This window comes from Fulmarus glacialis, unplaced genomic scaffold (assembly GCF_000690835.1).
Source record: "Fulmarus glacialis isolate BGI_N327 unplaced genomic scaffold, ASM69083v1 scaffold7627, whole genome shotgun sequence".
NCBI classification, from domain to species: domain Eukaryota; kingdom Metazoa; phylum Chordata; class Aves; order Procellariiformes; family Procellariidae; genus Fulmarus; species Fulmarus glacialis.
The window spans coordinates 1-15,055 of NW_009221206.1; the positions used below are offsets into that span (position 1 = coordinate 1).

Consider the following 15,055-nt stretch of genomic DNA (forward strand, 5'->3'; position numbering starts at 1 on the left):
GTAGCAGGTCGTTAACTTCTTCCTCTCTTGTGAATAGAGTGTTTCCTAAGGAGTTTATCACAGAGGAGCTGGAAAGTCATCTTCCCTCCATTTACTTTCTTTGAGCAAGGTGGCTTTCATCCTAACCAAAGAAAGGAGTACATAGTTGTATACTCAAACCTGAAGAGCTCAGTTTATTAGTAGCATTCTGTCTGGGGTACTTTTTTCTTTAAAAAAAAAAAAAAAAAAGTTGTTGCTAAATAGAAATCAAATAACGGGAGGAATATATTCACGTCCACTCCAATGATATAAAAAATATATCATATATTAGAGCCTCACCTCCAATGATACAATTATATAAAAGTAGAGCTGTACATAATAAATTTCCTGTTATTTCAAGACACCAACTGCTTGAAATAATAATAGAATAACTGAAGTTATTTTTGAAGGTTACATATTTTGAGAATGTTATCGGCTACAGATTGCACTCAGATACCCTTTTGACAGCATATATATAATTTTCTACTTGAATGAAAAAGCTGGAATTTTCTAGAATGCAGATGGTGCACTTACTGTTAAAGAAATGAATATATATCAGTTTCTAGTCATATTCAGATTGCAAACTGCCTAATCAAGATACACAGCTATAAAAGAATAAGAGTTTTTATTGATATTATTTGACTGACTTGCTTTTTTTCCTCTTTAGTGGAAAACAAAGTAAAATATTGGAACTCTGGAATTCTGCACTGGAACTCTGTAGCAGGCATTCACGTCATGATTTGCATTTAAGTTTTGAATTATGTTTTTGCATCTTTGCCTTGTACTTTTCTTGTCATAGGAAGAAATTATGCCCATAGTACTTAAAGGAGAGTCCATCACAAGGAAAACCTAGCAAAAAAAAGGGCGATTCTATTTTAAACTGAATATATTCTGGTAGCCTGAGTAAATATTCAAATGCATGATTTAAAGGAAGGTAGATTTTAAGAAGGCTAGTTTTTTTTAGCCTACAGTCCCAGAAGACTCTGAATTCATTAATTTTTTAAATTTCACAGGATCATATCAGTATAATGTCCCAGAGTCTTTGCCAGTGGCTTCTGTGGTGGCCAGAATAAAAGCTGCAGATGCAGATGTGGGACCTAATGCTGAAATGGAGTACAAGATTGTGGATGGTGATGGTTTGGGAGTATTCAAAATTTCGGTTGACAAAGACACCCAGGAGGGAATCATAACAATTCAGAAGGTAAGTCTGATTTTTCTCACTGATTCTGTTTGGATCTATAGAAGGTGAGGGCAGGTAATGAGAGTATGAGGTTTTGTTTCTAAGAGCCTTATCTGCTGTAAAATTTCCATTGGCATATTTCATCTTCAGTGTGCGTGTGTGTGATTTTGAGCTTTTTAATGGCTTACACTGAAAAATCTTGTGGGTTTTTTTGGCAATAGCTCTATTGTTCTGATGAGTGTTTTTTTCTTTTTTAAGGCTCCTGCACATACAGGTTTAGATGAGAATCTCAGCTTTAGTCTCATTTGTCCTTGTATTAAAAAGAAAATACGAAAATATATCTTACAGTAAAAATGCAAGCTCCAAATACAAAATGGATCCCAAACGTAATTTAAAAAAAAAAAATCTAATTGTCTTTGGCTGATGTTCTATTCAGGAGGCACACATTACTAACGTTAAAAATATGCATCAGTAAGAATTACAAGATAATATATTATAAAAAATATTATTTTAAAAAATTGCAGATATTTAAAGAAATATTTTTTTCTTCTTGGCTTTCTATATGTACAGTTAGAAAACTATCATTTTAAAATTAAAAAAATCATGTTTATATAAAAATGGTAAAAGTCAGCATTCTTACCTTGCTGCAACACATTTTAAAGTGTATCCTTTTACAAAATAAATGTGTGCTGAAATATTTTACAAGAAAATTTAAATTTTGAGGAGAACAGGAAAAAAAAAACCAACACCTTAGACAGAAGAATCTCTTCTCATATAATTTCATACTCTTAATGTGTGAATGCTTGGCAATGACAATACTGAATCTATGGCCCTAACACTGCTAAGCAATTTAATACCCCCTAAAATGTGGGACTGACTTGGCATTTTAGAATATGTACATGTATGTTCCAGAACAAGGACCTATGGTTGTAGTTAATATGATTCCATAGCAGATTTTTCTTCCCTAAATACTCTTTAATCTCTGTAATCTTCACCTACCAGTTGTGGGTTTTTTTGGGTTTTTTGGTCTGTTCCCTTCCCCCCCCCCCCCCCCCCCTCCCCCACCTCCTGCCATTACTTGTCTCCTGTAATGTCCACTCTTCTTAAGCAACATAAAACTTCAGTAACATTTCTCCTTTGAAAGAAGTTAATACTGCATGATGTTGCAAAAAAAATGGGTTAATTCTCTAATGCCCTGAACACCTGCTGAGACTGGTATGCATCCATTGATGGATTTGCACAGCAAATGGAGGATGTTCAGCACCCTTGAAAGATCAGGCTCTAATATGTGTAATGTGAATCATCTTTTTTCAAGGCAAAAACATCCATCTTAGGCTTCTTGCAAACTGTGCTAATTTCTGCTTAGCACGTTTGAAATACAAGTGATGAAAAGTTAGTCATCTCTTTGTTCAACAGCCAAACTCAATGTGGCTCCTTCAGTTTGCTTGTTTAAGGTTTTTGAGCAAAGATCTGGAAGAAATATGCCTATCCTAAAGGGAGAGCATTTATCAGTGCCACAGTGAGTAACACTGAATCAGTTGGGGGCTTCAGCAGTCTAATTTGAGAACTGATGAGTTCATTTTAATTTTTATTATGATCTTGTAGTCATGGTGTTTGTTCCTGGAATCTCCTGATTCCAGTGTTGTACAGTGGGTTATTTCTATAACCACTTTAGCCAGGGACCTGAACTGGACTTTTCAGTAGTGAACATTTATCCTGAGAAGTGCTCTATGAAATGGCTATTGGACTACATTAAAGAGGTTGCAAAATTTTGACCTGACAAAATGATCCAATTTGCTAATAATTTTTAAACCTAGATGCTTCTATATTTTTACACAAGAATTCAGATTTTTTTCTCTGCAGCGTTAGAACATTTCTCTCATTTACCTACTATTATCAACTTTCTTTCTCCTGCCATACCCAAAGGGGAATCCCCATGCTGGAGGGCACCTCCCAAGCCTCTGGATGCCTTTAACTCTTCATTTGGACTCCAGGGAACTTGGTGCCTTGCCCCAGGCTGAAAGATCCTCCCTGCCAACCCTGCAGATAAAATGGCAGAGAACATTGGCTAGGAGGGAAGAAAGAAAGTGAAGAGCTCAAACACAGTGGCTAACAGGCAACTGCACCTTGTTCTTCTCTGGAGGACATGTACATAGAAGACCATTAAGGACAGTGTATGCAGGTTAAATGGGCTTCAACCACTGAGCCTAACCTGCCATATCACTATGGAGTCAGGCAGAGGTTATCCCTGCATGGTAATGTGTGCTTGTTAGTAAGGAATCAGGGAAGAAATTAAGTCTGTAACCTGGAATCTGCCTAGCCATTTTACTATCTGGCTCTGTACACCTCTGAGTGCAATTAGCTCTCTCCTTTTTATGTCCCTGAAATCAGCTGAGGCATTGAGAAACAGCTCAGCCTCCAAATGCATGCCCATCATTTTAAACTCTTGTACATTTATATGCTCAGATGACATGTCTGTGTACACATCAAGCAGTAAAATGCCAAGGCAAAGACTTCTGAAAAGGCATGCTTCGGTTCCAAATGCAAATGCATGTCTTAGCTTTGCATACGTTGGTTGCAATCATACATACAAATCAGCAGGGTGTGGTGGAGAAAGTTTGGCACCTGATTATTGGAGTTCCACACACAAACTGAGGATTTTACATTCTGCTTTTAGAAGGATAATTGTTTTGAGACAATTTGAAAAATTGACTTCCTCACTAAAAACTAAGACTTTTTTTTAACACATAAGGAGCATAGTAAAAAAAAAAAAAAAAAGTCTTTATTAAAAAAAAAAATTGAGAGAAGTAAGATTTAAGAATTCATTGAGCAAAGCAGGATTTCTGTATGCTACAAGTGACTGGTATGTGAAAGAAAATGCCCAGGGATCCGCAAAAATTGCAAATAAATTATATATAAATTCAGGAAAATGAACTTTTTTGAAAAAGAATGATACCAAGAATAGTGATATTAGAAAAAGAAAAATGTTACGTGGCTAGGTATTTCCCAAGATTACTTGTGTATAATGGACTTGACTAACACATATATTGACTTGAAAGGTGGCAAAATTGGTGAATAGGATTTGAGTGTTTGGTTTGGTTTGGTTTTTTCCCATGCACATTTGAACACATTTCTTCTCTGCACCCTATGACAAAGAGACTTCAAAAGATCAAAAGTCAGCAGAAAAAAAAAATCATGGTTTTACTCTAACAGTGATATTCATCGAAATATGGAATGTATTCTTCCCTCATTAATATCTCTTCTGCATTGCTAAATCCAGACATCTCTTGTCTTGCACGGTTTATTCAGGATGGATTTTTCTCTAAACAGTTTGAGAACAGTGCTATTTTTCAAATAGTAGTAGTTCTGCTCATAGTTTTTATAGCCATGGCAGGACTGGGGATTACATGTTCCTGAACATGCTAGTACTGTTGCTGCCTAGTGCCTAATGTCAGTATATACTAGCTACTATACTAAACCTCAGTTCAAGATAACATTTTGACAATAGGCTGATACTCTTATAATAACTCCCTTGACCATACGGAATCAGACACGGGAGGAATGCTTTCTCTGTGTTTTCATCCACTTGGTCTTCATCCCTCCAAAGAGTAAAGAGTAGGATTGTACTACCTTATGCAGCATAACTAAGGAGCATGCATGCTGTACGACTGTACCATATTTGCTGCTATATGGCTTTTTACATACTTGTGACACCTTATTTTCTTTCATCCTGGTTAGGATGTTTGAATTAGAATTAAATGAATGAGATGTGAAGTTCATATATTTCAGCAAGTTGCTTAAGTTCATTCCAGACAAAAAAAAAACCAAAAACGTTTTCAAAATATTCTTTGGGACAAGGACTAACTTTTGTTCATTAATTTATGGCTTAAATAATAACAAGAGGTTAAGTCTGGGTAGAATTGATTTTTTTTGTGAGACCAGTGAAGCTAGAAATTCATTTTATGACAGGAGCTAGTAAAAACAGTATTGAACCGTTTACTTGGTTATTAGCACTAAAAAACCAAGTCTACCTTCTTCTGCAATACATTAACTGAATTCATCTACTGAATTCATATAGGAAAATTTATCCAGCATGTGTCTAGGACAGTATATAAAAGTGCATAAGTTATTTTTAGGATGCCATGGTCTGTTTCCACCCTGCAATAGGATATGAAAAATGCTAGAAGACAAACTTTATTTTCCAGAAGCTGGCATAAACAAGAAGTGAATGGGACCCATAAGCATAGTTCAGAGTAGTATTCTCAGCTTACAGGAAGGGTGGGAAAGTGGTGGGAAAACTAGTGGGGGTCTTTTCCTGTAACCTGTAACGTTCATACAATTTGTTGCCTAGTAGTTTCAAGTCACTGTGGAAACCTTCCCTTTTTTTTTCTTTTCCCACTTTCTCTTTTATTAAATAATAATAATAAATAAATGAAAAGTTCTTGCTTGTCAAATGAAGCAGAAGAAAGCTCTTCCTTTATTTTTGTCCTGTACAGAGCAGTCTAAATATACCACCTACTCAAACTTTGTGCTAGAGTTCTGATTTTGCAAATAATGGGAGAGTTTGGCTATTCTCCACCCCATAGGCACACTCTCCGTAGTGAATTCCTAAGTAAAGCTAAATTAGATATGTATGTTACTTTTACACAGATTTAGGAACACATCTATCTTAGGTGATCTTTTCAGAAAAAAAAATTGTCTTGTACAGTTTTTGAAAAGGAATTGGGCTTTTATATTTCTTAGAAGTATTTGAAAATTTTATCGTGGTTCATACTGTGACTCTGTTCTCCATCTGTAGAGTAGGAACAATTCCTTCCTGTGGTTTCATTTGTAATTTATATTCTGCTATCAATGCTCTGTTAGTAAGGACTCAGATAATTTGCATAGCTACATTTCACAGTGGTGAGGGTGTTTGGAAGAAAAGTGTAGTTTTTCTGAATATCTTGGAATTTTAAAAAATGTGTTGGATTTGTCTCTGCAGTAGCAACCTTAGAATTGAAGAAAAGTTTATGGAAGTGAATGGTGATCTGGTCATTTAATACAACAAATTCTGAAGTGTCCATGCAAACCCATGTGTGTACAATTTCAAAGTGAATTCATGTTGACTGTTCACAAGATCCTGATTGTAATACACATGAATGGAATCTTGGCTTCATTTTCTAAGCAAAATGCATACACAGGACCATATTTTTTATAGTTTCCAAAGCACTATTCCTAAAAATACTGCACTGAAAAAGGCATCATATAAGTACAGATCTCACTTTGTTCACAAAGTTGCAGGCTATAGTTAGACTTCAGTAATAATAATAATAGCTTAGTAGCAAAACATCTTAAGATAAAAACCTGATAGATGATCTGTATCCACCTACACCTTTATCAAATACTTGGTGCTTAAAATAGTAAAGGTAATTTAATAATAAAAAAGGCTGCGAGGTATATTTTTATTATATGTATCTTATGTGACTTTTTGGAAGGTTATGAAATCTGATTCCAGCCATTTTGAAGTCTATGGAGAGTTTTTAGTGGACTCAAGTGCAAAACCAAAAAGCCTGAAGACTATAGAGAGAGGGTTGTCATGTCTTACTGTAGCAAGTGATAAGCATTAAGAAGATTTCCCATGGTACAGTTCTTGCTCACTTTGCCTCCATTTCTCCCCCCAATACACAGCCCTACCACCAATATCACCAACCAATTTGAATGTTAGAGAGAAAAGTGTGAAAATAGTGTTGCAAAGTACTTTCTCAAAGAAATTGACTGCTAAGAGATTATTCTAAAACCTGAGTTCATTCTAAGAGTAATACTGGCAATTATAAAAATAGAGAGTTTATGCGTAAGCTTTTGAGTGAAAAGCTATCTTTCTATTACTGTTAACATTTCACTCTTTTTTGCAGCTAGAAATTTTTCTTTCAATTCTATATCAGAGTTTACAATGTAAGAACTTGAGGCTTCCATGGTTCCTTTGAGAGATAACGTGCATTTGTTTGATGTACTGCGGTTTTCCATATAAAACCTCAACTGGGCTTAAAAATGGGATTTTCACCTCTGAAAAGTACATTATTACAAAGTTGCCATACAATAAAAAATGAACATTACAAAAATGGTCTTCCTGTGAATGATAACTTCATATCCAGCCTCTGTAATATAGATGACTTGTTTTGTAATTTCCTTCAGACAGGATAGAATTCTTACCCCTTAAAAGAAAAAAAAAAAAAAAAAAAGAAAAAGAAGGAAAGACCCTAAAAACCCCCAGATGAGATAAAGATGAATGGATCCTGCACAGGATCTAATCAGATAACATTAATGCACAGATATTAACGAAGCTGTCAAGCTCTATTCACTGTACTGAAGGACTGAAGTATACATTGTCCATTTAACCTTCAACACTGATGTAGTGATTTGTAGTCTGTTGATTTGGTATTCCATTATTGGAATCTTGTGCTTTTGTTATAGCAGGAAATAATAAAGGCATGATCCGAAGGCCAGTTAAATAATGCTCTCAGTATAGCAGACGTCAGTGATAATTAGATAAGAAGAAAGAAAAAAAAGACATCTTTTCAGTTCACTTTTTCAGTCTTTCATTAGTGTCTGCAGTATGTAATGGCTTCATTATATTATCTATGAATTGTTGAAACATTTCCACCAGGTCAAGAACCCTTGCATACTGATCGTATCTTAGAGGTTTTGTTTATTTTCCTAGATCATATTCTGCCTCAAACTTGGTACCTGTGTATTCACCATAGGATCTGAGGATGTATATATTATAGGAACAGACTAAGGATGATGGCTGTAGCTTTTGTAGACATTGTCAGACCCCACAGGAGACAGACTCTGCTACAAAGAACTAAAATAAAACAATATTACTGCCCTGTATAACACAACACCGTTTGATGTCATAAAACCTCTTTGCCAATCCATAGTTCCCTTTTCTAAACACCAACTGTTCCTGACTGTATATGTACATACGTTAGATTTTTTTATTTATTTCATTTTCATTAACAAGGACCCTTATAACTTTTGGAAACTATCATCATCAGCATTGGGTACCAGAAGATATCTGAGGGAATCCTAGGGCAGGACTCATGTTGCTGAAAGCAGATGTTTACTTCTTCCAGTTATTGAGACTCCTTTACTAGTTACTGGTGATAAACAGGCATTCATAAGTAGACCAGCTGATTTCTTCCCTAGAAGAATTTTGCTACACTCACAGTAAGCACCATATGGTGATTTTCTCAGATGTACATGGCTAAGTTAGAGAACGTGAAACCTACTCTTAGCAAGCAAGCCTGTTTAGAATTTGCATCTACACCATCATTAGTTTTGCATCCTTCTCTATGAGGAAATACCTTGCTAATGAAAGTGGGTTTTGTGTATTCCTTACTAGTCTAACACTCCTGTAATCCAGTCAAATAAAGAATGATTTTTTTCTACATTACAAGAAAGAAATATGATGATTTAAAAGTGTGTGCCAGTGCGTGTGATGAACATTCACATGGAAAACACATGTTTTTATGATTTCAATTATTAAAGTTCTAATTTAGTCTTCTTTAATCAATATAGAAACTTGGGAATGTCTTAAAAATTTAATTTAAATAATATTTCTTCATTATTGTGCTTAGTCTATCCACATTAAAATTTATATAACTTGTCCAATTACATATATTTTGCTCTATGCACTTTCTCTATTAAATCAGAATATTTATAATATTTTTTTCTTAGGTTGACTGTGGTGTTGACATTAGTATATCATAAGAAGCTATCTTGTCTGCAGTCTCACGACATATTTCCATGTGTTTGATTAAGTATCGCTGTAATCTCAGTCATCCAATTTCAACAGATATCACTGATTAATGAGAATGAACTAGCCTTCCCTTCTCCTTTACACATTTTTGTACATTCTCACTGAAAATATATGGTTTGTTAAAGGCTTGCCTTTTTTTTTTTTTAAGTTCAACAAATCTCAGCCTTTTGTATTTGACATTTTTTAGGTTATCATATCTTCAGTTAATATGATGCCTTTATTGGCAAATGAGAAGTCTTAAGATATTTGTGTGCTTGGTTGTCTTCTCCTTAACCTTGCCGCTCATCTGGTCATATCAGTTGTTTAATTGTTATCACCACAAAATATAGTTTCTGAGACATTTTTAATCATCCTAACACCACATTACATTTGCATTATGGCTGTGAGGTTTCTTTCATAGCACACATATTGTACTTTAAATATAAAACCAAAATTGAAATTAAAAACAATTAAACATTCTTTAGTAATAAAAACTGACCAGTTGTATCCAGTATAGTGACCAGTAACCAATCTTTCCTTTATCACATATTTGTGTTTGGAGAGCTACAGGTACTATAGCTCTGATTCAGTGCAAGAAGTAAGCGCTTGCATAACATAAGTGTATTGGGTTTGTGTGGCAAGGTTTTGGTAGCGGGAGGGCTATAGCGGTGGCTTCTGTGAGAAGTTGCTAGAAGCTTCCCCTGTGTCTGATGGAGCCAATGCCAGCCGGCTCCAAGACAGACCTGCTGCTGGCCAAGGCCGAGCCCATCAGCAACGGTGGTAGCGCCTCTGTATAACGTATTTAATAAGGGGGAAAAAAAACCCTGCAGCTGGAGAAGAGAGGAGTGAATATGTGAGAGAAACAGCCTTGCAGACACCAAGGTCAGTGAAGAAGGAGGGGAGGAGGTGCTCCAGGCACCGGAGCAGAGATTCCCCTGCAGCCCGTGGTGAAGACCACAGTGAAGCAGGCTGTGCCTCTGCAGCCCATGGAGGTCAACGGTGGAGCAGATATCCACCTGCAGCTCATGGAGGACCCCAAGCCGGAGCAGGTGGATGAGCCTGAGGGAGGCTGTAACCCTGTGGGAAGCCCATGCTGGAACAGGCTCCTGGCAGGACCTGTGGAGAGAGGAGCCCACGCTGGAGCAGGTTTGCTGGCAAGACTTGTGACCCTGTGGGGGACCCACGCTGGAGAATGTACCTGAAGGACTGCATCCCGTGGAAGGGACCCACGCCAGAGCAGTTCGTGAAGAACTACAGGCCGTGGGAAGGACCCATGTTGGAGAAGTTCGTGGAGGACTGTCTCCTGTGGGAGGGACCTCACGCTGGAAACAAGGGAAGAGTGTGAGGAGTCCTCCCCCTGAGGAGGAAGGAGCGGCAGAGACAATGTGTGATGAACTGACTGCAACCCCCATTCCCCGTTCCCCTGCACCACTGGAGAAATCGGGAGTGAAGTTGAGCCCGGGAAGAAGGGAGGGGTGGGGGGAAGGTGTTTTTTAAGATTTGATTTTATTTCTCATTATCCTACTCTGATTTGATTGTTAATAAATTAGATTAATTTTTTTCCCCAAGTCGAGTCTGTTTTGCCCGTGATGGTAATTGCTGAGTGATATCTCCCTGTCCTTATTTTGACCCATGAGCTTTTAATTATATTTTTCTCTTCTCTGTCCAACTGAGGAAGGGGAGTGATAGAGCGGCTTTCGTGGGACTCTGGCATCCAGCCAAGGTCAACCCACCACAATGAGGATCACATGTATTCCTCTTCAGAGAAGCCTTTTGCTGCCACATAGAGTTTATAAAAGTTCAGTGCCTTTCTGAGTGTGATGTGTTGGAATTCATTTTTCATTTTTAACTCTAGACTGTTTACAGCTGTATTGTAACGTCAGCATAATCGCTGACTTTAAGATGCTCATTTGGGATTTATCCTACTGTAACTCGATGGAGAACTTAGACCGTTGCATTTGTAGGTCAACAGATGTGTGTTTCACCTCTGCTGCTCCTCTGAGTGAGTACAGGAATGTTTTGCAGATGCTGTCAGATTATTTTGCGAACACATTTCAGATCTCTATGATGTATTCAGAAGCAGAACTGCGGAAAATCTTTTAAAATCTGTTTTATACAGTTGGAATTATAGTTTGAAAAGATAGTTGAGTAACCAGAATGCAGTTTTAGAAAGTCTTTTGTTGCTGCTGTTAATGATTAAACTTGGAGTTGCAAAGGAATATTTAGAGGGGCATTTGTTGCAAGCTGACAAACTAAGACTACAGATATACAGTAAATGGTGCTAATATGAACATGATGCTTTCTTTCAATAATTGCCTGTGAGGTAAGATGCTTTTTTGCCTCCAAAATAATTTTCTTTACAGGACTGTCCTCCAGATCACAGATATCCCGTTAGTTGTGGGGGGCTAATTTTTAATTCTAATGCAGTATTTAGTCCAAAAGAAACTATACTTTCATCAAAGAAAATTAAAGCAGAATGAATGTGGAAAAAATTAATGTGCATTTTGTTTAATAAGCAAAACAAACAAACAAAAAACAATCTCCAGGCTGTATCTCAGTACAAAATATTGTCATATAAACAAAGTAGTTTAACCATTTGCCACATTTTCTACACAAATTTATACAGAGCTTGGAATAATAATTGATTAGTCAATGCCAATGCTATGCAAAAAAAAAAAAAAAAACCCAAAAAACCAGACCACAATTTTCTGAATGAGGTGTTTTCATCAGTGAAATGTCTGGGTAGTATGGCACATGGTATTTGACATTACCTTAGATAAAATATGAATAGGAAAAAAAGAAGTATTCATTCACAATTGTCCTGGTTTCAGCTGGGATAGAGTTAGTTTTCTTCAATGATGAAATAATGGGGGAGAATTTGGTCCTCACAGAAGTCACAAAAAGTTTTGCCATTAACTCAGAAAATTCTTGTTTCATTCACAGGGTAGAACTACCTTTACCATTAAAGTTATTGGGGAATATTCACTAACGAGACACTGCAAAAAGCTAAAAAATGAGCTATCAACTATGCTCTGCCAATCAAAAGTGCTGGTTGGATACAAATGGCAAAGTTCATTTTGTACTTACTGGCAGTTGTAAGTGAAACAGTTTTGCGGCAACATCACTGGATAATAAAATTTCCAAATAACTTTATCTGTATAGGAGCTGGATTTTGAAGCTAAGACAAGCTATACCCTGAGGATAGAAGCAGCCAATATGCATGTTGACCCTCGCTTCCTAAGTCTGGGACCCTTCAGTGACATGACAACAGTGAAGATAATTGTAGAAGATGTTGATGAGCCACCAGTGTTTACTTCACGTTTGTACTCCATGGTGGTGTCTGAAGCAGCAAAGATCGGCACTATCATTGGAACTGTAGCAGCCCATGATCCAGATGCCTCAAATAGTCCTGTCAGGTAATTATAAGATGTCTTAATTGTTTATTTATTTAGCCTTTGTATTGAAGTTGTTCATTTTGTTGTTGGTTACACTGAAAGTAATTAGTTAGCTTTTTTCCCTTGCAGAGGGAGATTAGGATGTTCTAAGAGTTTGAATATTTTGACTTTCATACTCCAGAACTACAGAACCTTTGAAAAAATAATATATTTAAACCTCTGTAAAACAAAGAAGAGAAGAGAAGATATAATTTCAGGATTCCAAAGAAAAAAGCCTCAACATATTACTTGTATTTATTTCTCTCTAAGTTTAGGAAGAGTCTATTATTATCTATAACTATAACAAGTTATGTTCTCTTAAATCAACCAGGAACAAAAAATATATGTATGATTTACACATGTGTGTGTGTCTGTGTGTGTGTGCATAATGATATTCTGTATGCACTATGCACTATGTAATAGCACATAGACTCTTGCATGGTAAACCAGAGCTGAAGTCCCACAGAAAAAAAAAAACATTAGAAAAAACCCTTTATGTGAGAGAAATGGATTGGACAAGACACATCCTGTCTTAGTCAGGATGGTTAAAGGCAATAATCTTTTGGCTTTTGTAAATTCTGCTGCAGCCAAATATCTTCCATTCGAATGGGAAGAGATATGAACACTATAGATGCATGAAAACTGTCGAGAGCCTCTTCCTTTGTCTTCAGTGTGTGAAGAACCTGCAAGTCTTCCACAATCTGATGTCCAGGATCATAAAGAAACCATAAGAAAACACAAATTATCGATTTTATGTTTGCATGTATCTAAGGCCAAAGCTCAAGGACAAAGACTCACCACCTAAGTTAAACCAGTAATGAGTCACTTGTTACTTCTCTCTTGAAGAGTAGTAATACTAATTGTCAAAGGAACATGCAAAAGATTTAGAGTGTAATACTTCTGACTCAGGAATTTTGTGAACTTAAACATCTGCAGGAGGAGGAAGACATACACAATTAAAAGTTAGTACTAAGTTTCATTTGTTATTATTGTTCATTTAGGGCATACCTAGAAAAGAACTTCACAGGTACAGAACTTGTTTGGATGTCATCTTTTCTGGTGATGTTAAATTTTTACTTTTATGCATAGGAGATGAACTTGGGACTCTAGTGTAGCTCTGTAATTTCTAAAGCAGCAATCTTAAGCTGTAAAAATAAAGCATATGTTTCACTCCTAGAGGTGAAGTAAGTGTTCTCTCTCTCTCTTTCATTATATATTTGCAACATATTCAAAATAGCTGATTCCTATCATGTATAAACAAGTCCTAGATGGATGATTGGCATGGATTTACTTGTGAAATTTATCTTTGCTGAGCTTTTTCTTTGCTGTGGCAGTGTTTTCTGGCACTAATGTTAGCATCTGGTGTATAATATCTGGTTTAGCAGAGTCATGCAGAGTAGGATTAAATCCAGTTCCATAAATGCAGTCCATGCTTAGAATGCTTTTGACTCCTGTGTAAACATAAGGATGAGTTTATTTGCCTTGATCTGGTTAATTTTTAGAATTCTGGCATAAACCAGATCAACTAACATCTTGAAGATTTCTTCTGCTTTAAAATTGTTTGGAATTTGAGAGGGAAGAAAAAGAGAAATTGTGAGGGTTTATCTATATGCTTGCAAACCTGCTATGTACATTGTCAGGGGTACTGACAGATCATATAGTTTAAAGCTGTCCTGCATCTGTTATGATGTACATCAGAGCCAGATTCACGTAAAAGTGGAATGTGTTAAGGAGGATTAATGCATAATACTTTTCATGATCTATTTAAGAAGTTTAAATTATTAATCTATAAATAAGTATTCCAAATTCCAAACATTAGATTATGTTGATATTGATTAAAAATTAGATTTGTTACAATTCAGAAAATGTTGAAATTACAAGATCAGGCACAATTAAAATCCTGACAATACTGGGGGGGAGGAAGTATGAAATATTTTGAAAATAAGAGGTTTTCTCTTATGGACCAGAGAACTACTGATGTTTGAACAAGCTTAAGTAAAGGATTTAAAACTCCTGCAGCTCCAAGATTTTCAAGTATTAATGGCTGCAAGGAATTAAAGGATTAAAAGTATTTAAAATAGGTTTTTTTAGAATTTGAATATGGATACAATGTTTGTAAATAAGGGAAACTGCTTGCTTCCTGTGCATAAAAATTATTTTTTTTCTTGTTTCATAAGAATCTGTTGTCTAATTTATATAACTTCTTTGCTTTCCCTCCCTTCCTCCCTTCCTCCCTCTGTCCCTCCCTTCCTTCCTTCCTCCCTCCTTCTTTCCTTCCTTCCTTCTTTCCTCCCTTCCTTCTTTCCTTCTTTCCTTTTCCTTCCTTCCTTCTTTCCTTCTTTCCTTCCTTCCTTCTTTCCTTCCTTCTTTCCTTCTCTCCTTCCCTCCTTCCCTCCTTCCTTCCCTCCTTTTTATTGTTTTCTTTTTATTGCTTCCTTGCTTTCTTTTCCTTTTTCTGTCTTTCTAACCTCTCTCCTTCTCCTTGTCCTTCTCTTTCTTCCTTTCTTACTACTTTTTTTAAGAAAGGTCGTTGCTCTTCAAATTGCATAGTGATAGTGTTAATAATTGGGAAATCTAAGGGCTGGCAGGAGATTGAAACCCAGCTACAGGGCCTGCCATAGGCTACATAGCAGAGGTGACAGGCAT

General features: G+C 36.3%; 1 protein-coding gene across 1 annotated transcript in view; it reads left to right on the forward strand.

Moving 5' to 3' along the window:
• Positions 1–1,031: 1,031 nt before the first annotated feature.
• CDH7 (cadherin 7, type 2) overlaps positions 1,032–15,055 on the forward strand; it is a gene marked incomplete at its 5' end in the record, with an annotated part of 29,576 nt that continues 15,552 nt past the window's right edge. Inside the window, 2 exons of the mRNA XM_009581004.1 lie at positions 1,032–1,219; positions 12,138–12,391. Of these exons, the coding sequence (XP_009579299.1) occupies positions 1,032–1,219; positions 12,138–12,391 (442 nt within the window). The remainder of the gene's footprint in view (positions 1,220–12,137; positions 12,392–15,055) is intronic.